The sequence below is a fragment of the Sminthopsis crassicaudata genome, chromosome 6, assembly GCF_048593235.1.
Source record: "Sminthopsis crassicaudata isolate SCR6 chromosome 6, ASM4859323v1, whole genome shotgun sequence".
Taxonomy (NCBI): Eukaryota; Metazoa; Chordata; class Mammalia; order Dasyuromorphia; family Dasyuridae; genus Sminthopsis; species Sminthopsis crassicaudata.
The window spans coordinates 178,807,833-178,827,496 of record NC_133622.1 but is presented as its reverse complement, the minus strand read 5'-3'; the positions used below and the strand labels follow the sequence as shown (position 1 = coordinate 178,827,496).

General features: G+C 43.4%; 1 protein-coding gene across 4 annotated transcripts; it reads right to left on the bottom strand.

Annotated features, from left to right (window-relative positions):
* Nucleotides 1–394: 394 nt before the first annotated feature.
* PURG (purine rich element binding protein G) lies at nt 395–19,561 on the bottom strand. Of its 4 annotated transcripts, none has more exons than XR_012483129.1 (4): nt 19,351–19,561; nt 16,843–17,715; nt 6,335–6,430; nt 395–563 (listed from the first exon to the last, which is right to left on the bottom strand). XR_012483129.1 is itself a non-coding variant. In XM_074272968.1 (4 exons), the coding sequence occupies exons 2-4, from the start codon at nt 17,707–17,709 to the stop codon at nt 564–566; spliced, it is 981 nt and encodes a 326-aa protein (XP_074129069.1). In that variant the 5' UTR covers nt 17,710–17,715; nt 19,351–19,561; the 3' UTR covers nt 395–563. The 4 variants fall into 4 exon arrangements, 3 of the variants coding, with proteins under 3 accessions (XP_074129069.1, XP_074129070.1, XP_074129067.1); XM_074272968.1 differs by lacking the exon at nt 6,335–6,430 and adding an exon at nt 10,886–10,966 and having other exon boundaries at nt 395–596; XM_074272969.1 differs by lacking the exon at nt 395–563 and having other exon boundaries at nt 6,270–6,430.
* Nucleotides 19,562–19,664: the final 103 nt, after the last annotated feature.

Below are 19,664 nucleotides of genomic sequence, written 5' to 3'. Positions count from 1 at the left end.
TCTGTCCAGGAAGGGATCAGAAATCAGACTGGGCGACTCTGGAGCCATAATGGGTCATGCATGGAGAGCATCTCCCTAGTGGGAGCACTCAAAAGTCAAAAACTATGGGTGGGCAGACTGACAAATGTGGGAAGAATGAATTAATGCAGCTTCTTGGTTAGGCCTGAGTTCCTATCTATGATACCAACATTCAGTATAAACTAAGGGTGGCTTTTTCTTGGAATGGTGTCCTGAGCAGACAGCAGGGAAGCCACTTTTCTTTGAGTTTAAGAAGCTCCAAGCTACTCAAACAGACTCTTGATGACTATAGAGTAGACACACTATAGCTAATTTAGAACCTCCAATCAATTTCCTGGGCCAAACCATAACAGAAAAAAGAGAAATGCCTAGTTCACTCCACAATTAGTGTTTATTGGGGAAGGTAATGATTTTCCGTGAGCTTACAAAGTGACGTTCGTTTACCTTTCTCAGTGATCCTGAGGTTTGCCCTTGGCTTCGATTACCAGAAAGAAGGTTTTGGATTCAGGATTTGAACATAAGTCCTCTGATTCCAAAGCTGCTCGCTATACCACAAAAATAAAAAAGGTGAAAAAGCTCTGAAAAACATTGAAAATGTATGTAAAGTATTATTTTGAATTCCAGGTTCAGGTTTATGTGTCACTGATTCAGAAACTGTGAATTGGACTGGTGAATACCTTGGCACAGAAAACTCCCAATGAGAACTCTCCCTCCACCACTGTGGGCTGCTGCCTTCTCTGTCACTTAACTGCAGAGGGTCTTAGAACTAGTTTATTAAATATTTTGATAATAACTGCACTTCAAAATCATTGGTTACCTTCGTCAAACTGGATTTTCTATATCAAAAAATATTACTCTGATGGGTGGATGGGTGGGGATAGGTTTCACAGAATCCTTAGAACAGTGTTTGGTATATGTGGGTTGCTTAATAAATAACTTGTTGACCTGATGGGCCATGCCAGAGGGAACTCGACCATCAGATGGTTAAGAACCCTTGTTTTTAAGGGAGGTGTCCACATGACCAATGTGGAAATGTGTTGCATGACTGTACTTGTATAATTTATATCAAATTGCTTGCCTTCCTCAAGAATTGGGGAGGGGAGGAAAGGGAGAAATCTGAAATCAAAATATGGGGAAAAAAAAAAGTTAAATTTTTTTGTTTACATGTAATTGAGAAAACAGAACAGAACAAAAAGGAGTTGCCTAGAACAGTGAAATTACTTGTCTGGAGTCACATTGGGGGTACGGGTCAGGGTTAGGGTTCAATCCAGGGCTTTGTGCCTGAGGATGTACCCTCTACATTACGTCACAATAGGCATCTGTTTGAAAGTATCAGAAACAACATTTTGTTTAAAGAAATGTAATCTTTCATGTATTCAATTACTTAATAGTCCTTGTAATTAAAATTTGAAAACAGTACTGCCATGTTTCTCTGTGTGCACTAATGAAAACGTGTCTCGTCCAGTATTATCTGAGATATATTATTCATCCTGTTCTTTATTAACAGGAAATTCAAAACAAAGTGCCTTCTTTTGGGGCCTAACTGTGCACACCCATTTTACTGTGGACTTCTATAATACAAGTGGTTTTTCGAGCTCAACTCTGAACTAGGCCGTGTAATACTATAGGCAATAAGATTTAAAGACTGCACATTAACTCTATCATTCATAGCAACAGGAATCACCATCATTTACTTGCACATCTTTTGGACTATGAAAAATGTGAGCACTTATACATCTTATGCATAATCCTTAAGGAGCACATAGAGAGCATCACAGGTAGTACAAGGAATCTCAGGGATAAATCATACTAAATAAGTGGCCTTCTAGCCCAAACTCAAGACAAACCTCAAGGGGAATGAAGCCCACTAACTCCTGAGGCATCCCATCCTATGCATTTTGGGAAAATTTCAGTGGGGGAGCCCCTCTGCTCCTTTGCAAGGCCCACGAGGAGAGACATGAGCTCTCTCTTACATGACAGTCAGCAAGCATGGTTCCTTGATGTCTCTCTTTGTGTCCAATGTTTCCATTTCCTCCCAGTGACTTTAGCGAGGTCTGGTCTCCAGGTCCCTCATCTTCCTGATCATTGTCCTTCCTAAAATCTTCTGCTGAGAACCAAACCCAATTCTCCAGTGGGATCTGGAGTACATTGAGATTGTTATTTCCTTTTTTCTAGATTCTCTGAACGTAGCCTTCTATCAACCTGTATGGCTATCAGGCTGCATGTGAACTCCCCTCCCCCCCATTCTTTTTCATCAAACTGCTGTCCAGCCAAGCCCTCTGATCTTACCTTTGACTGATGCATTTTTTTTCCTAATCGAACAATTCTAAACTAATTCTAATAGAACAAAAATTAGTCTCTCCACATCTTCACAGGCCTTATCTATCAATAAATATTTATTAAACACCTACTAGTATACAGAATACTAATTCAGAATTGTTAGTAATAGCTAACTTTTACTTAGCACTTTAAAAGTTTTTCGTATTATCTTGTTTGATTTTTTAAAAAAAGGATTACTTCAAAAAAGAAACTACAATTCTATTTTGTTGACAGACAAGCTGATTAAGAGAAGCACTCTTTTAAAGGACTATAAGATGATATAACTTCTTAAACAAAGGCAGGATCAAACACAACCTCCCAATGGGCATTCTGATAGCCAAGGGAGCAAGGGGAAGTGATCTGAGAAAGAAAGAGCCCACATGTAGGAGGGAAAGTATGAGAGGTTCAAGCATTACTCTTTGGGGAACTTAAGAGGAAGCCAAAGACTATCTATATTCTACAAGCCCTTCACAACCAATGAGCTCAAGGACAGGAAAGATAGGTCAAGCTTTTACACATTTCCCTGTGCTGAGATATTTCTGTTTAACAACAAACAATACCTTGAACAAAACACTTGACTTTGATGAGCCTATTTCCTCACCTGTAAAATGGGTATAAAGCTTGTTTTGACCTTTCTCACAAGGCTGAGGACTCTATACATTTCACAAGCATCACATAAATAGGAATTATGTCTCCTCTCCTATGTTGTCTCTTTTAACCAAGAAAGGCCCAATGAAGAAACAGAGAGGGATTTCGTGTTTGCATCTGAATCAAAGGTGGGTAGGGGGACATTTCAGCTATTTCTGCTGTAATTAGGATTGAGAAATCCTAAAAGCATGGAAGAAATAGACAGATCTGGGGTGGGGACAGTGGCGAGGCAAAATCTGTCTGATGAGGGGAGATAACAACCAGGTATCCCGAAGAGGACATTCAATGTTGGGGAGGGAAGTTCCTCTTTCTTAGTGAGAGAATTCTTTCTAAAAGGAATAGTTCTATTTTTTATAATGAAGTTTAATGGGGAAGTAGGATTCTTTGAGGATTTTTGTCATAGCAACTTTGTCAAATTCCTTTTTTTAAGTAACAAAGAGTATGTTGAAGTACTACAGAAAGGTAAGCATCTTCTCACATGAGAAAATCCTCCACTTCTGCACCCTTGGCCCTGTGGCTTAATCTGGATGGCTGGGTAGCCTGGGGATGGGGCCATGGCACTTTGGGAAATTGGCTAACTGGAAGGGAGAGGACCTGGCCTTGAATACTGCCTATGCCACTTATTGTGTACCTGCTTTCTGTCAAGTCATTGCTCTGGGTCTCAGTTTGACTAGACAACTTCTAAGTTCCCTTCCAGCTAAAATCTTTGAATCTACAATTTTTTCTTGTAACCAAAGGAAAATGAATTTGAGAAGCAAATCAATCAAGAAAGATCATCAAAAGGAGAAATGCCAGAATGTCTATGTTTTCTTTTTCCTGAGGCTGGGGTTAAGTGATTTGTCACACAGCTAGGAAGTGTTAAGTGTCTGAGACCAGATTTGAACTCGGGTCCTCCTGAATTCAGGACTGGTGCTCTATCCACTGTGCCACCTAGCTGCCCTTTTTTATGTTTTCAAAAAATAAAAATAAGATTTTCAACATCTTTGAAAAAACCAGAATTTGTAGATTTTGAAACAGATCTGTTCCCTACATTTTAGGAGATTCTAGTGAGGAATCACATCAACTTTTGCAGAACAGCAGCTCAGGCACTTTGAGAGAGTTCTCTTGGGCCCAGGAAGAGTGATTTGTGACCGTCACACTGCCTCTGAGACCAGTTAACTGAGACACCATGTTGCTGCCTCTCATTACAGAAATTATTTTAAAGAAAATCCTATGATATTTTCTTTTAAGGATTCATGGAGCTTGGTTCTTGGCCTTTGTATTCAATGCTTTCAGAATGTCTAATGAGGAATTTAATACTTTGAAACACTTGGTAAACTGGAAGAAAAAATGGTCAATGCCTCATCATGCTAAAGTCCCCTGGCAGTCTTCAGGCTAGGCAAAAGGCAGCTTATTCCAAGGTCAAGGCCAGGAAGGATTGCATTTCATAATGGCAACATTACTTTGTTGCTTCTGTGGAGAACTTGGTATTGAGCATGAGGAAGGTGAATGCCCTCAGGTTCCCAAGTCCTACAGTGTTTGCAGATCTCTCCTTATGAGCAACATTAGGGGAAAAGTCCTGAAGACTCTGCCTTGAATTGGGGAGTACTTTGTTTGGTGATACTTGGAAAATGCATTTTTATTTTGTGATTGGATAAGTCTTTTCTTCACAAAGCCTGAGCAGTTTACTTTCCATAGAGTCATTTAAAGTTCAGTCTGATTCAAGAAGGTCTTGTGAATGAGCTTAGCAAAATCAGGACTCTGAAATCCAAGAATATCTTCCAAGTCCTCCAGACAAGAACTGTTACGAGACAAACAGCTATCACATCTCTAACCTGGGCCCATTTTATGTTGTATGTATGGTACTCAGGTACTCACTCTACTGGTGAGATCCCATATCTACTTAAATATCCAAGGGAATTCCAAGGGAATTTGGGATCGCCAGCAGCTCCAAGCTTCCATCCTGATGACATCTCCTTCCACTGTACACAAATTTTATCTATGGAAATGTAGTTGCTTTGTAATTATAAATTCATATTTAGGAGGAAGAATATGTCCATAGAACATGAGTGTACTGGAATTTCTAAGATTGAATGGTAGGAAATGTAAACTGAGGAAGAAGTTATGATTGATGGGGCTGGAGAAGATGAAATTTTAAGAAAAAGGAAACTGAGAAAAATCACCAAAGTAACTGAGTGTGGGAATGAAGTCAATGAAAGAAAAGATACTAACAGACTGGCTCCAAGATAGAACAGAATTCTGGAGATGTTGGTTGTGAGCAACTAGTATCCAGCAGACAGATGGTCTAAACACCTACTATGTGCCAGGCACTACGCTAAGTCCTAGGTGGCTGGGTGGCTACCAGGGAAACACAGTATGTTTGGCTAACTTCTCAAGGAGGAAAATTATAAAACAAAGGGGGCCAACCGTATTCAAAAGGAAAACCTCTCTCACCCCTCAGGTGGCAAAGCAGGAAGGGGACTAGACAGGAGGTTGCAAAGTCTTTGGGTCTGAGGGAGCTCCAGACCTAGTCTTCCTTGCTCTCTGGGCTTTTTGGGGAGGTGTACTAGGGTTTTAGATTTAGAAAAATCTGGCAGAGATCTGTCCTAATATGCTTAGGCTCTTTAAAAGGCTCTGAGCAAAACCATCTGAGTTCAGTATAACTAGAGAGGAGGCTATTATGAGAAAGAACAAAGGGAGTGGCTTCAAACCCAGGCCTTAACTCAATTAGCCCAATTGCAAAGGTGGCTGAGACACACAGAGGCCAGTGGTAAGCTGGCCCAACACTTCGGCTCTGTGCATGCCCAGGGGCTGTTTCTCAGCGAGGATGTCACAGGCTCTACCAGCCTCTTGGGAGCCGTGGCCCACTTAAGGTCTGCAGAGGACATCCAATCACCACAGCAAAAGGCTGCTAAGGACCAAGTACTGAAGACTGGCTTAGAAACCAAATGCTTCCCTCTTCTGTTTGTTTTGGAAATTAAATTACAGTAGAGATGAAGGGGAAATGGCAAGCCCCAGCATTGCAGGCTGCCTACTGCTTGAGCAGAAATGGCCTCCTTTCTGCACATACCGGTTCTATCTTACTGTGGCAGTACTTCATTATTGAAGCAAGCTTGCTTCCCAATTCAACAAGCCCCCCTTCCCCCGCTTCTCCCAACACTTAAGTCCTTGCAAACAGAAGACTTCCAGGGTTTCCATCTGAATTGCCACGCCTAAATTAGACACATCTACTTGGCAGGTATGTTACTATCACTGGGGAGAAAAAGCCAAACAGAATCGACACAAGAGCTGGACCTGAAGGTCTCTCGAAGCCTGTCCCCTCATTGCGCTGCTAAAGAAGCTGAGCCTTTATAAGGGCTAAATGACTTACCCAGGTCACACAGGCAGTGAGTAAGCAGCAGAGCCAGGAATCGAACCCAGGTCTTCTTATGCCAACTCAAGGGCTAGCTCCACTAGGCCATGCCTCCTGCCAAGGAGATAAGCTCTTTTAAACGAATCACAGAACAGCAGAGTGAGAAGGGACTTCTGAGACACCTCCTGAGGCTACCCCAGCCAGAAGTCCCTACGGAGGAGCACAGAAGGACGGCCCTTCAGCGGGAAGAACGAGGCTTGGCCCTTCATGATTCCCAACCAGGGACGTGAGCCGTGGCTCCTTGGACTCTTCTTTCTTTCTGGATGCCAATCAATGCAGGTGGCCTTTTGTTTGGCCGTAACCAAGGCCCACCTTGACAAGATACCCACCACAGCACATCTGCTTCAGCACACAACTCAGTGACCAAACCCACAGCTAAAAGGAGACAAGTACAAATGAATTCTGGGCATCTCTTTGCCAAGAAGCAACTAAAGCCACCCCTAAGCATCCAGCTCAAGCCCTAGGCTGTGAAAGTGGGGGCTCCCAGGTCTTCTCATTCCAGGTCTCTTCAGTGAAGGGATTCTTTAGGGTGGGGAGTCTGCTCCTTGAATGTAAGTTTAAGGCTCTTGGTGCCTTGAAGAAGAGAGGGTGCCGTAAGTGCTAAGTGGCAGGTCCAGGCCGGGGAGAGTTCACAAACATTACTCCAACATCACGTTTTCATGGATGAATGGACTTATTCTTTTGGTCAGCTCTGACTCACTAGTAATACACACACACACACACACACACACACACACACACACACACACACACACACACACACACACAAAGAATACCAGCTAGGAGCACTGAAATATTGGAATATAATTTCTAATAGCTAGGCCCAAAAAACACACCTACATTGTCTCTGAAATAAAAACGTTAAGAAGCACAGATTTTCACCAGACAGCGGCAACCTTGGAGCCTCTTGAGTAGTCAAGAATGAAAGCATTAAATGAAGACTCATTTTCTGAGGTCTTCATGGCTCCATGAGAATGATTATGGCCACATGGAGTCCTTTAAAGTTGGCAAAATGCTTTCTATTATCTCATTTGAGCTTGGATCATTATAACTGTTCCTCCTCTCTAAATAGAAAAGTTATTAAAATCCTTTTTGTAACTCCAATTTAGGCCTGAATATAAAAGGTTACATCATTAAAATAAAATGCAGAAGAAGAGACAGACCCATCTTACAATCGTGGATGGTGAAGAGAAGAATTCTTAACCAAGATGGAGGCCAGAGGAGCTCACTAGAGGCAGAGCAGAAATGTGAGTACAAAATTAAAGACCTTGCTTGAGCACTATAAATCAGAAGCAATTCCAAAGAGCTTGAAAGGGAAGCTTTGCCTGCCAGCTTTAAAACCATTCATCTGGATCTGTTTCAAAAAGAAAGGATAGAAGAGAATGTTCACCACCGATACAGGAAAGGGATCAAATGAAGGAAAACAGTTTTAAGGGTAAAAGGAAGAAAGTATTCTGGTAACACCATTTACATCCCAATGGCTGTCAGAAGGCTGTTCTGACAGGGATGGGCCTCTGTGAGCGTGGGGTTTTCTTTCACCAAGATGTGACAACATTTTTGGTGTGACTGCTGCTCTCCTAGCCTAGGTCTAATAAAGAAAAGATCCCACATCCCAGAGGAACTTTCTGCAAATATAATAAGCCCAAGACTATTCTGTCTGCTAAAGATTATTGGCCTGGTGTCTAAGAAAAAGAGAAAGGGGATGGAGTTGGATAGATAATGAAACCAAGAAAAAAAAAGACATCAGTTCAAGAGTGATTCCCTCAACTAGGTGATGCAGGGAGAGAGTGGGGAGAAATACAAGCTCTTCACCTTCCTGATTGTTCTCTTCTGGACTGTCCCAGATTATTAAATTCCAGGTCAGAGTACAGGCAGCTGGTAACTTCCCTAATTCTGGAAGCTCTTAAAGCTACCCAATATCTCCATCATTTTTGGTGGCCATAACCAAGAAACATTAAGCTAAACATTAAGATTTGTGTTATTATCCCAATAAAAAAACAATAGAGGTCAGTTCCTTCCAGTCCTATTCCTTTGATAGTTTGGGTCCTAAATACCATAAAGACTCATTTTTGTGGCATTATTTCCACATCTGTATCTTTCCAGAGAAGAACTTGATTAGCATTGGAGTGAAAAACAAAACATCAGCCAACAAGAACTCCCAATGAAACCTGCCCTTCCCTTCCTGCGCCTTTAAGTATAGCAGATGTAAGCCTCAGCTGTGGAGAAAAACTATGACCGACACTGGTACAGGTTAAAGCTCACCCTAGCCAACAGGAATGATTCTTTCTGAGGAAATAACTACCCCAAGAAAGAAGAGAAAATACAGGTCTCCCAGAGATGTCACCATTAGAGATTCTTCCAAACTGAGAAAGTACTACCAGAACATTTATTGTGCTAGACTGAAGGAAAATTTTTCCTTAAAAGTGAATTTTTGTTCTTTAAAAATAGAGCACACAGATACAGAATTGGAGTGGAAAGGAACAACCATGGCTGCTCAATTCAACCTGTACACAAAAGGAATTGCCAATGCAATGGACAGACAAGTGGCTGTCCAGTCTCTGGTTGAAGACTGCCAAGGAGAAGCTCACGACTTTCTGAGACAACTCATTCTTCTTCTGGACAGCTCACAAGATTTGTCCTAATAGTCTCCTCCACTTCCCCTCACTGCTCCCGGTTTTGCTTGGTGGGGCCAAGTAGAACAAATTTCATCTCACACACATAATAGCCCTCTAGACAATTGAATACAGTGTTCACATCCTCCCTGAAGCTTTTCTTTTCCAGGCTAAACCCATTCAGCTTCTTCAGCTCATCTTCACTAGACATGGACTCAGGCTGTTGCCTGTCCTGGGGCATGTCTTTTTCTGGATACTCCCCAATGTTTACCTCAAACTGCAGTGCCCAGAAGTGAATGGCTCAGCTGAGTTCTGGGCAGAGTAAAGGACAGAGGATCTGCCACTTCCCTATGCCTGGAAGCTCTGCCCTCTTTAGCTGAGTCAAAGTTAGGCGTCTCCCTGGGAACATCCCACTGTTGACTGATTCTAAGCTGTCAGTCCCTCCAGACCCCCAGAGCCTTTTCAGAATAATGCCCCAAGTTTCATATACAGAATTAATTTGTGCAACCCCTATGAACTGCATTTTACTAGATTCAGTCCAATGGTCTTGCCTGCTGGAATCCTTTTGGATTTTAATTCATATATCTGCCCTATCCCTAAACACATGGCTTGCTACCTGGCACTGTCACATTTCCTATACTTCCACCAAGAACGATGACCTCAGAGGCTATAGAGTCATTGAGCCAGAAAGCCCTCAAAGTACAGATTTTTATTCTACAGATCACAGCCTTGAGAGCTAGGAGATCCCTTTACTTAGTCTCATGTGAGGGTTACAGATAAGCAAACTCAGGCTTTGCAAGGCCATTTTCTGAGGCTCGATGACTTGCTTAAGTTCATACGGGTACACAGCTAGGAGAGCTAGGATTTGATTCAGGGCCTAAACCTCAAAAATCAGCATACTGATGACTATCTCATGACTGCCTTTCTTAAAGTATCTTTGAATAGGGGTGCATTTCACAAAAAAAGAAAATTTTGCTTCTTACAGAAGTATGTTATTTTAACATCTTTAAAAAAAGCACATTTGTTTCCTTTCTTTAAATTACAAAAAACTTGGTTGATTTTTATGAAATTTGGATGCCATTTCATGCTCTATAAATCAGCTGCTATATTCTTACCAGGGGCACTTTGGCAAAGGTCTCTGAATTTTTCAGAGTTCCAGACCTTCTTCCAGCCTCGGTTCTACCACATCTATCTGCAGTTACAAGGGGGTGGGCTCTTTGGAAGCTGAAGAGATGCTCCTGAGAGTTGGATGACCTCAGACACATCATTCCCTTCCAACTTAGAGCAATGCCTTCTGGTGTCTAGCATCACAACAGGCCCTTAAACCACACAGAAAACCATTAAAAAAAAAAAAAGATAACAAATTTTAGGCCCTCTGAATATATGCTTTTGTTCTGAATGAGATTATTTGCTAGGCCCAACTATTAACTCTTTATATCTGTTGAACATTGGAAGTTAGGGCATGGTCTAGCAGGAAGCAGGCTAAATTTTTATTTATTTATTTTTTTTTGCTGAGACAGTTGGGTTAAGTGACTTGCCCAGAGTCACACAGCTAGGAAGTGTTAAGTGTCTGAGGACAGATTTGAACTCAGGTCCTCTTGACTGCAGGGCTGGTGTTGCCCCAAGCAGGCTAAATTTAAGAGTTAGGAGGGAATTTGGGTTTAATTTCTATCTCAGAATTTCACTTCTGGGTGCCCTGACAGCAGGTTTCTTAACTTTCTAGAGCCTATTTCCTCACCTGTAAAGTGGGGGAGGGAAGGGGGAAAGAGTGAGTAGGAAAGAGAGAGTTGCAGCACAGCACAACACATATTGAGCTATGTAAATATGCTAATATTAAAGAAATAATTGAAAAATAGTACCAATGTCTAAAGTGCTGGGTCTGGGATCAGGAACTCACCTTTCTGAGTTCAAATCTGGCCTTAGAAACTGTGATGATCCTGGGCAAGTCACTTAACCCTATCTGTTTTAGTTTCCTCATCTGTAAAATGAGTTAGAGAAGGAAAAGGCAAACTATTTCAGTATCTTGGCCAATAAAATCCCAAATGGGGTCACAAAGAGTTGGAAAGGACTAGAACACATGAACAACAAAGAGGCTTCATTCTGATAAATCAAAAGTTCCAGTAGAAATCTTAATTTACTTTTTATAGAAAGTTTGCTGTTAAAGGCAGTGGGGCCTTCTGCTAAAGATGAAAGACAATTATGATTTAGTAGTGTCAGTCAGTGACAAAAATGGAGGACCTCTTACATCATGTAGAAAGCCTATGGAAGGGGACTAATTACATAAAGAGTCTGGGCTAAGTTCTCTATGATTGAACCATTTTCTGAATGACATTGTTCAAGGGTGACAATTAAACATGATAAATGGGTAATTTTTAGCAGAATTAACAAGACTCCTTAAGCACTTTTAAATAGAGAACACAGGAGCCTGGTTTTTATTTACATCAGTACTTTTCTATATGTTTTTATTTTGCAAAATTTTTAGGGAATCTGTAGAGTCTATCACTTATGTGCAAAAGTGCAGTCAGTGTAAATAAGGTCAGCATCAGCTATACATTTGATTAAAAAAAAATTTAGAAATGTTACTGAAGATAGTGCATCTAAAATGGCTATGACTAAAATGAGTTAGATAGCAACAAAGTTCCATCAGCTGAAAAGGAAGAATTCTGTATCTTGGAGTCTGTGTCAAAGACAGAGGAATCAGATTAATGGACAGATGTGGGGGATGGACCATGTATTCTCTCTCCCCATGCCAAAGTGGCCTCTCATACTACAATGATATAAAGGTGAGGTGAGGAGGAGATCACCTCCTCAAGAAGTGCTATTGACTTAAGAGGACCAGACCAGCATCCAGGCAGTATCCCCACCACTTCCTTCCCTGCTGACATCTTTTCCTTGACATCTCCCTACAATCCAGAGACTAGGCTGCTTTCTGTAGCTCTACAGCCCTTTGTTTTCTCCCTTGTAATTCAAGTAATGAGTAAATACACTTTGAAAAAGGGTGCAATTATTTTGTTCTGGCAGTGACAAAAGGATAATAGAATTTTCTTAGTTTTGTGAATTGTATTATATAGATATGAAGCCCAGTTTAAAACTCTCTGGTTTATTTTGGATCTTGAAATGATTTTATCCTGCCAAATACTCACAGTTTTTTGGCATATAAAGACAGACTTGGAACAATATGGGGAGCTACAGCAAACCCTCATTTATAAAGCTAGGAAAAGGGTTTTAAAACTGTATTTCCTATGAAAGATATGTAGACATTAAGTTTAAAAAAATTTACTAAAAACTGTTTTTAGAAAACCATCACATTCCTTTTCCAAATTCCAAAAGGAGTTCTATTCCCCCCAAATTACAAATGAATTACAAAAGAATTTTAAAGAGATGGCAAATAATATATGTATGACCTTTTGTGATATAAAGCTGTTTTTTAAAACTAAGTATCTCTAAGAGGTTTTGTTTCCTCATCTTTAAATTGTGCAGCTCAGCTAAAATTGATTGTTTCACTGAAAAATTTGCAAAACTACAATATAAACACATAGAAATATAGTTTAAAATAGTATGCCTATTCATAAATATGTACTTATATACATACAGACATATAACAAATGTAGGCATGTAGCGCCCCTTTGATAAAAAGCCAGGAAGAAACGCTGTTTCTTTCTTGGAAGCGTACATAGCTGTGAAATAACATTTATCCCGTTTTTCAGCTGTCCATTTCACACAGAAATCAGAATGGAAAGAAAGGGACCATGGGGCATTCCCCAGTACTGGGATTTGAAGCAAAGGCCAATTTGTGCCAATTTGGAAAAAGCGTGGAATGATTTTGACCAATTTTAGCTATGTTTTTGCATTTCTTGAATGTGACCACTCACTTTTTCTGATGATCGGATATGTGTTTTCTGGACACTGCTTCACTGATAACCTTAAGAATTTAATATAGCACAGCGTACCTTTCTGGCAGCAGTTCCCTCGAGTTACAATCAACAAGAACACTGTTAATAGACTTTGCATTTTCACCAGAAGGGGAAAGAAGGACAACCTGACTTGGAATGATCATCAACACTAGGACGGCTTAGAGAAATCCACCAAAATTAATTTGGGGGAATCCTTAATGAGCAATGTTATAATACTAAACCAAGTAAGAATTTGTTTTTTTTATTGGTTCTGAGCCTTTATGAATACAGATATTAAGACTACTTTAAAATTTAATATAAATAGTTTGAGATTTGTTTGTAATTTTTTTTCTGCCCTTCTCTATGACACCAATTCACTGGGCTCAAGTGATTACAATAGTACTAAGAAAACATCTACATGCAAAAGAACACTCTACATAGATACTGACTAGATAGTTCTACCAAAGCACGTTCCATCCATCAGGCAGCAGCAATGTACACATTATATACAAAAGGTAAAGTGCATTATCATTATTAAATTGTTAAATCAGTGAAAGGGCAGATGTTTCTGCCTGGACCGTACAGATTTAAAAGAGAGGTGGGGGATTGAATGTGAAATTTTCCTAAGAACCAATTATTTCAAGAGGTTCCAATTACTTGTCTCCACCCTGTCCTAGCTTTGATTTCATTTTTGGCCATGTTCTTTAGTGCAAATACGCTTGTGTTTTACTCAAGTTTAAGGGACATGGACATTATTGGGGTTTAAACAATGAAAACGATTTGCAAAACAGCTGAAGTTGAACACCCCAGGACATGGCAATGCTCCTTCCTCTGCTGCTGCCACCATACCATAGACCAGAGGTGGGGAAGAACCGTTTTCAAATCTAACCCTATAAGCTCATGTTTTTACATTTGGACTTTTCCTTCTTGGATTCCAATGTGCAAATAAATATCAAGTGCTTTTGGACTGCACAGAGAACAAGTGGTTTTGGTTTTGAAAAAGAGTAAATGCAGCAGGTTCCAAACAGAAATGCGCTTTTGGGCCCTCTGAAATCCAGGCACCTTTAAAACTCAATGTCTTCAAGGCAGGGGTTCCCCTTCTTTTGTACAAATCCATGTCAAAATGATAAATGACAACAAATAAAATGTGTATTGCACATGCCAATGTAATAGCTCATTTTAGGAGATACCTGGCAATAGGTAGGTGCCTTGGCATCAGAATTCTGAGTTGGATTTTGTTAGCCTGTGGCTAGTGACTTCCTGGGTCTTCCTTATAAAAACACCATTTCCCTTCATTTTTCAAAGAAATAGAACTTATGGGAAAAAGAAATAAAAGGATTAAATAGTTACACACATTATTTAGTTTACAGAATATTCAATAGGTTGGCTATAACTAGACCATGACAGTTGAAACTCATCAGTCCAACTGAACGCTCTCAGATGACTTTTTTCCTCGTATAGGATGTATCCATGTTGGAATGTTATTTGCTCAACTAATCCATTATATAATTATCCTAAAAAAAAAACCTGGTGCAAAATGATGCCAACAAGAACACTAATTACAAGCATTTGCATTGGTGCACAGATACTTCCTCTGTATCAGACTAATGAAAACCAAGAGAGGAAGTGTTTACTACCAGTCGACACCACACACTTTAGACTGGAACACTGAAAGAGACAACTTTAGGTAGGAATGCCTGCCAGGCTGGGCCGGCCCAGGCCTCCCGCTGTGGTGGGCCACCCCCAGCGGAGGGGGTTGCAATCTGACAAGGTAGTTGTCCCAGCGGCATGGGGCCTTGCGTAGCCAAGGGTCCAAGTGTACAGCACTGGACTTTAAGCAAAGCCACGGAATCTTTCTACTCACATTTGCGGCTTCTTGAAAACAGCCTTGCTCCTTGGAGATCCTCGACCTCCACCATGCGTATCAGGAGCTCAAGGTGCTACTATTACCTTCTAATTGTCAGCAGCTTCAAAGAGATCCAGACGGTCCAGTGACATGCACTGAGCTCACGAAGGTCCCTTTGCAACAGACAGTATTTGTCCCCGATCCCCAGTGCCCTAAAGCACTGCTGGGTCACAGAAAGGAACTGTCTCCGTTTCCCTCTCGATTCTCCTATTTCCATCAGAACTGTGATATTTTCTGATTACATTTACTGAAGTGCATTTTGGGGCAATTTTAGTGCAAAATTTTTTTTGTTCCATTATTTTAGATTTGAAAATCACATAGGCTAAAAGCCATGTCCTGTTTTTAATCCCTGAAACCAGCTCTCTCAGAGATCTGGGAGAACTGACTCTGGGGATTGAAATCAGTGTTTGGCTCTTAGATGATGTGGGAGCAGAATAAAGCCAAGATGATGGGCAATCGTTTCATTCACAAGAAAATGAAGCTTGAGAGATGGAATTTCATTCAAATAAAAGAAAACTGGTTGGAGCACACATGTACTGTGTTCTCACTTGTTGAAAAAAAATCAATTAGGTGATGAAAAGTTGCTTTCTTGAAATTAATACTAAAAATAGATAAAAGGGTAGATCTTCTGTAAAGAAAACCTTTTAAAGAATTACAAAAAGCACCTCACTTTTTTGCTTTGAAATGTGCCTACAACAAAGCTTTAAATAACTTTCTTCCACTGTGGCACACAGTCTGGGGAAATCCTTTTTCTGGATGCAGCCAGCCTGTACATGACACGTTTCTATTGGAAGTGTTGAGACAGCCTCATCAGCTGAATCACAAAGGTGCTACTCAAGTCTGTAATCACATATGGATTTCTGTATCTCTCAGCTAAGTGGTTTGCCCAACCCTTAACTACTCTTTCAAAGGAGAAGCCTGAAATGATACTTTCAACCCTGAAACCATCGGCTAGCTAACATCTGAGAAGAAAAGCCTCAAACTCCTCAGGCCAGCACAAAATGCTCAATGCCTACATTCCCACCACAAAGCTGGAGTGTTCCTCCACCCCCAATGGGGATATAAAAATATTTTTTGTAATTTGGAAAACCGTTAAAAATATCCATCTCATCTTACACAGTTCCCATAGAAGGGCATCCTTCTAAGACATCCATCCTGTGACTGACTACTGGGCTGATTTCCACCAGCGTGGGCTCACACTTTCCCTCTCCTCTGTGGCTTTGTGGTGGTGTGTGTCAAGGGCACGCTGAGCCCAGAATGATGCAATCACAGAATACTACAGCATTCAAACTCATCCAATATAGTACGTCAATGAACTTCCTAAAGAGTTGGGTGGCTCACACGATCTCTACTCTTTGTTATAAACATTTCAGGCTCAGTGGCCAATGAACCATTTTAAGATTTCTGTTTCCTTGAAAGCATCAATGCAGACTACGGGTAGTTCAGTTTTGTTCTGGTGGCAAATTCCCTATAATTTATCCTAGCAGCTTTTCCCTAAATCCTCCTTTTGGGAAACCTGTCAGGTAGAAAGCCCAGCCTTCCACAGCAGGCTCAAGTGTCTTCTTGGGACTAGGTAATAGTGCAATCAATGTAGCCTTGCCTCTAATCTACAGGTCAGAATGTCACCACTGTGCTGACCTGCCTGGGTCAAGAGTCTTGAGCGCTTGAAGCTGCCAAGGATGCAGCTTTGGGAAGGCTGGAATTCCCCCATGACCTCCCTGGGAGGCTTCTACTGGGTTCTAAGTAGTATAACTAGGATAGCCAGATTCCTGAACGTGGAGGGACAGGAGGTGTAAAGGGCAAGGAGGGGCCCCCAAAAGGAAGGAATGCTTCTCCAAATTGCGACAGATGGAGGACAGACAGTTCACTGGTCCTCTAGTCGAGACCTTCTTGCTCTTCGCCACTGTCCCTTCTGACATCCATTCTCTGTTCTTTATGGCTGCTGCAAATTCTCCTCATCTCCTCTTCATACTTGATAAAATTCTCCCCAAACCGTGTCCACGCTTTGTAGGGAACAGTAATGGTGTTACGGTAAGGGGGTCTCACCTCACTTACCTTCAGGAAAACGCCATAGCGGTTGGAGCCCACATCAAAGTAGAACCTCTTGTTGTCCACCCTGAAGGACGTACCCTCTGGGAGCTCGAGGGGCTCCTCTTCCCCTCCTCTCTGGGGTTCTTCTAGGTCACTGTCACCATAATCTTCGATGAGCTGGACCAAGGCATCCCTGAACTCAATCATTCCCTGGGCTGGAAGGACAATCGTTTGTTCTTGGCCCAAAGTGTGCCCAAAGTAACCCATCCCTCCGGGGCCTCGGGTCAGGGTCTGCCTAATCCTGAGGAAACGTCCCCGCTGGTTTTCCTTCAGGTCCAGATAGTACTTCCTATTGTCTCTTTCGATGTAGTCGGTCTTGAGAACGCTGTGGGGGTGCTCCTCAGACACCACGGAAGCCGGCGGGGACGGCGCCGAGGGCTGCGGGCGCCTCCTGGCATCGTGCTCTCGGTCGTGGCCGTGCTCTAGCCGGTGCGCTTTCAGGCCCAGGTGGGCGTAGTGCTCGATGAAGTCCCCCAGGCACTCCTTCAGCTCCGCCGCCACGGACAGCGAGAGGGTCAGCTTGCTCTTGCGGATGTTGTCCTGTCGGCCGCGGCCTATCCAGACCTCTGCGATCTTCAGGAATCTGCCGCGGGGGCTCTGCTTGACATCGAGGTAGAACCTCTTCTTCTGGATGTCCACCCGCTTGGAGGCCAGCTCCTGGATCTCCACGGCGGCTCCGGTTTGGCAGACGGGAGTGCCGGCGGGTGGGGGGTAGTGTGGACACGGGGACTGCTGGGCCTGGGTATAAAGGCCGCTTCTGCTGACGCCGGAGCCCCCTCCAGCATTCCTGCCTCCGCCTCCGCCTCCACCTCCTCTCCCAGATCTTTCCATCTTTAGCTGCACGAACAAGAAGGGAGAAGAAAGCAAAAACTTGGGATGAGAAAGCTTCCCTAAGCATCTTCCTCCTCAATTCTTCCTGAGCTCAGCATCTCCTCTGTGCTCCTCTCAATAGGAAGGGCTGTCCCCTAGCTTCCCTTTCATGGCCAAGGTTGCCCCAGATGCCCCTGAAAATCCTTCTTCTCCTTCCTTTTCCCATCTTTCCTATGCCCTTTCCTTTCCTCCTTCCTGCTCTCATGCTGAGGCAAATTCACGTCACCTCCCCCCTGGACTACTACAATAGCTGCTGGGGGAGGGGGCCTGGGGGTCTCAGAATTTTCCAGTTCACTTCCATTCACATCAGCCACCAAAATGATTTCCCTAAAATACAAGTCGGAGCACGTCGCCCCTTTCCCTACTCAGTAAACTCGAGGGGCTCCTGACTGTGTCCAGGAGCAAACAGGAAATGCTGCTTGGCATCCAAGGCCCCTTGTGTCCAAGTCTCCTCCTACTTACAGCGTACTACCTCACAAACACCCTGTGGCCGGCTGGTACTGGCCTTCTGCCTGTTCCAGACACGACCCTCTGCTCCACCGACCAGCACTCTGCTTGTCAGCGGCAGTCCCCCAATCTCGGAAAGCATCCATCCTAATCAGCATCTCCAGCGTCCTTCAAGACTCTTCTACAGGTGGCCTTTCCCACCATCCCTGAAACCACCCCACCCCTCCCCTCTGTCTCCCGCATGTACATGGTGGTTTGCACGTGATTTCTTCTATAAACTGGGAGCTCCTGGAGGGCAGGCTCCATTTTTTTTGGGGGGGGGAGGTGGGTAGGGTTTTTTTTTGGGTATCTCTAGGACTTAGGACATTACTTGGGACTCTTAGATTCAGATAGTCCAATGGATACAGCCCTAAATGTGGAATAGGGAAGACCTGAGTTCAAAGCCAGCACTCAGTAACTATGTGACCTTAGACAAATCATTCCACTTTTCCTTGTGTTTTAATTTTCCCATCTGTAAAATGGGAATAACAATGGCCCCATTTTTCAGGAGCACGAAGAGAATCCAAGGAATGGAAACAGGTTTAGTGCCTTCGCAATGCCTAAAGAATAGACCTTAGCTGGATCTACACCTCATGCCAGCTGCTACCCTGACACTAGGGGACCCAAGTCCGCCCTCTCTCCTCATGGACCACATCCACCCAGACTAGCTCCACAATTCTCATCATTGGCCCTGCCCCCACCATGTCACCTCCACCCACTTTCATCGTGACTCCACCTTTCCCCCTCATTGGTCATCTCCCCTTACAACAGTCCCGCCCCCTGTTCTTATTGGTTTATTCCCATACAACCTGTTTCCACCCCTTTTCCTTAAGGGCCCTTCCCTCATTGGCCACACCCACTCAGCTTGATCCAGTTTTTCCCTTTATCTGTCCTCCCCACCCAATGTAGCCCCTCCCCTCCCAGGCCACACCCATCACATTAGCCACTCCCACTAAAGCCACTCCCTTAAGTGACCACACCCGCTGACCCAAGTCCCGCCCCTCCCGCTCCCTCCTACTCCCCTTGGCCCTCCCACTCCCCTCCCAGTTCCCCAGCCCCGCCCCTTCTGTCCCTGCTCTCTCCTTTCCCCCTCCCCCCTCCGTGCCGGTCACTCACGTCCGCGTTGCCGCCATGCCCTGCTCTGCGCGGATGCCCTTGGCCGCCGCCGCTCCTTCGCCTCCGGGCGGGAGCATCCCTAGTTGCCGTTCTGCTCCTTCCGTCGAGGATGGAGAGATGTCGGGCGGGCCCCGGAGCCGCCTCAACCCCGGAGGGAGGGAGGGCGGGCGGGAGCGCGCACGGATCCTAAAGCCGGGGCGCGCACGCCTGCGTGCGGGGGCGGGCGACAGGAGGTTCCGCGAGAGCCCGGGCTGCGCGCGTAGGCGGGGGAGTGCGTGTGACGTTACGGGAGGGCGGGAAAGACTCAACGCGCG

Excerpts from the sequence above, each read along its gene's own strand:
- PURG (XM_074272966.1), bottom strand. The coding sequence starts at position 17,709 with ATGGAAAGATCTGGGAGAGGAGGTGGAGGCGGAGGCGGAGGCAGGAAT.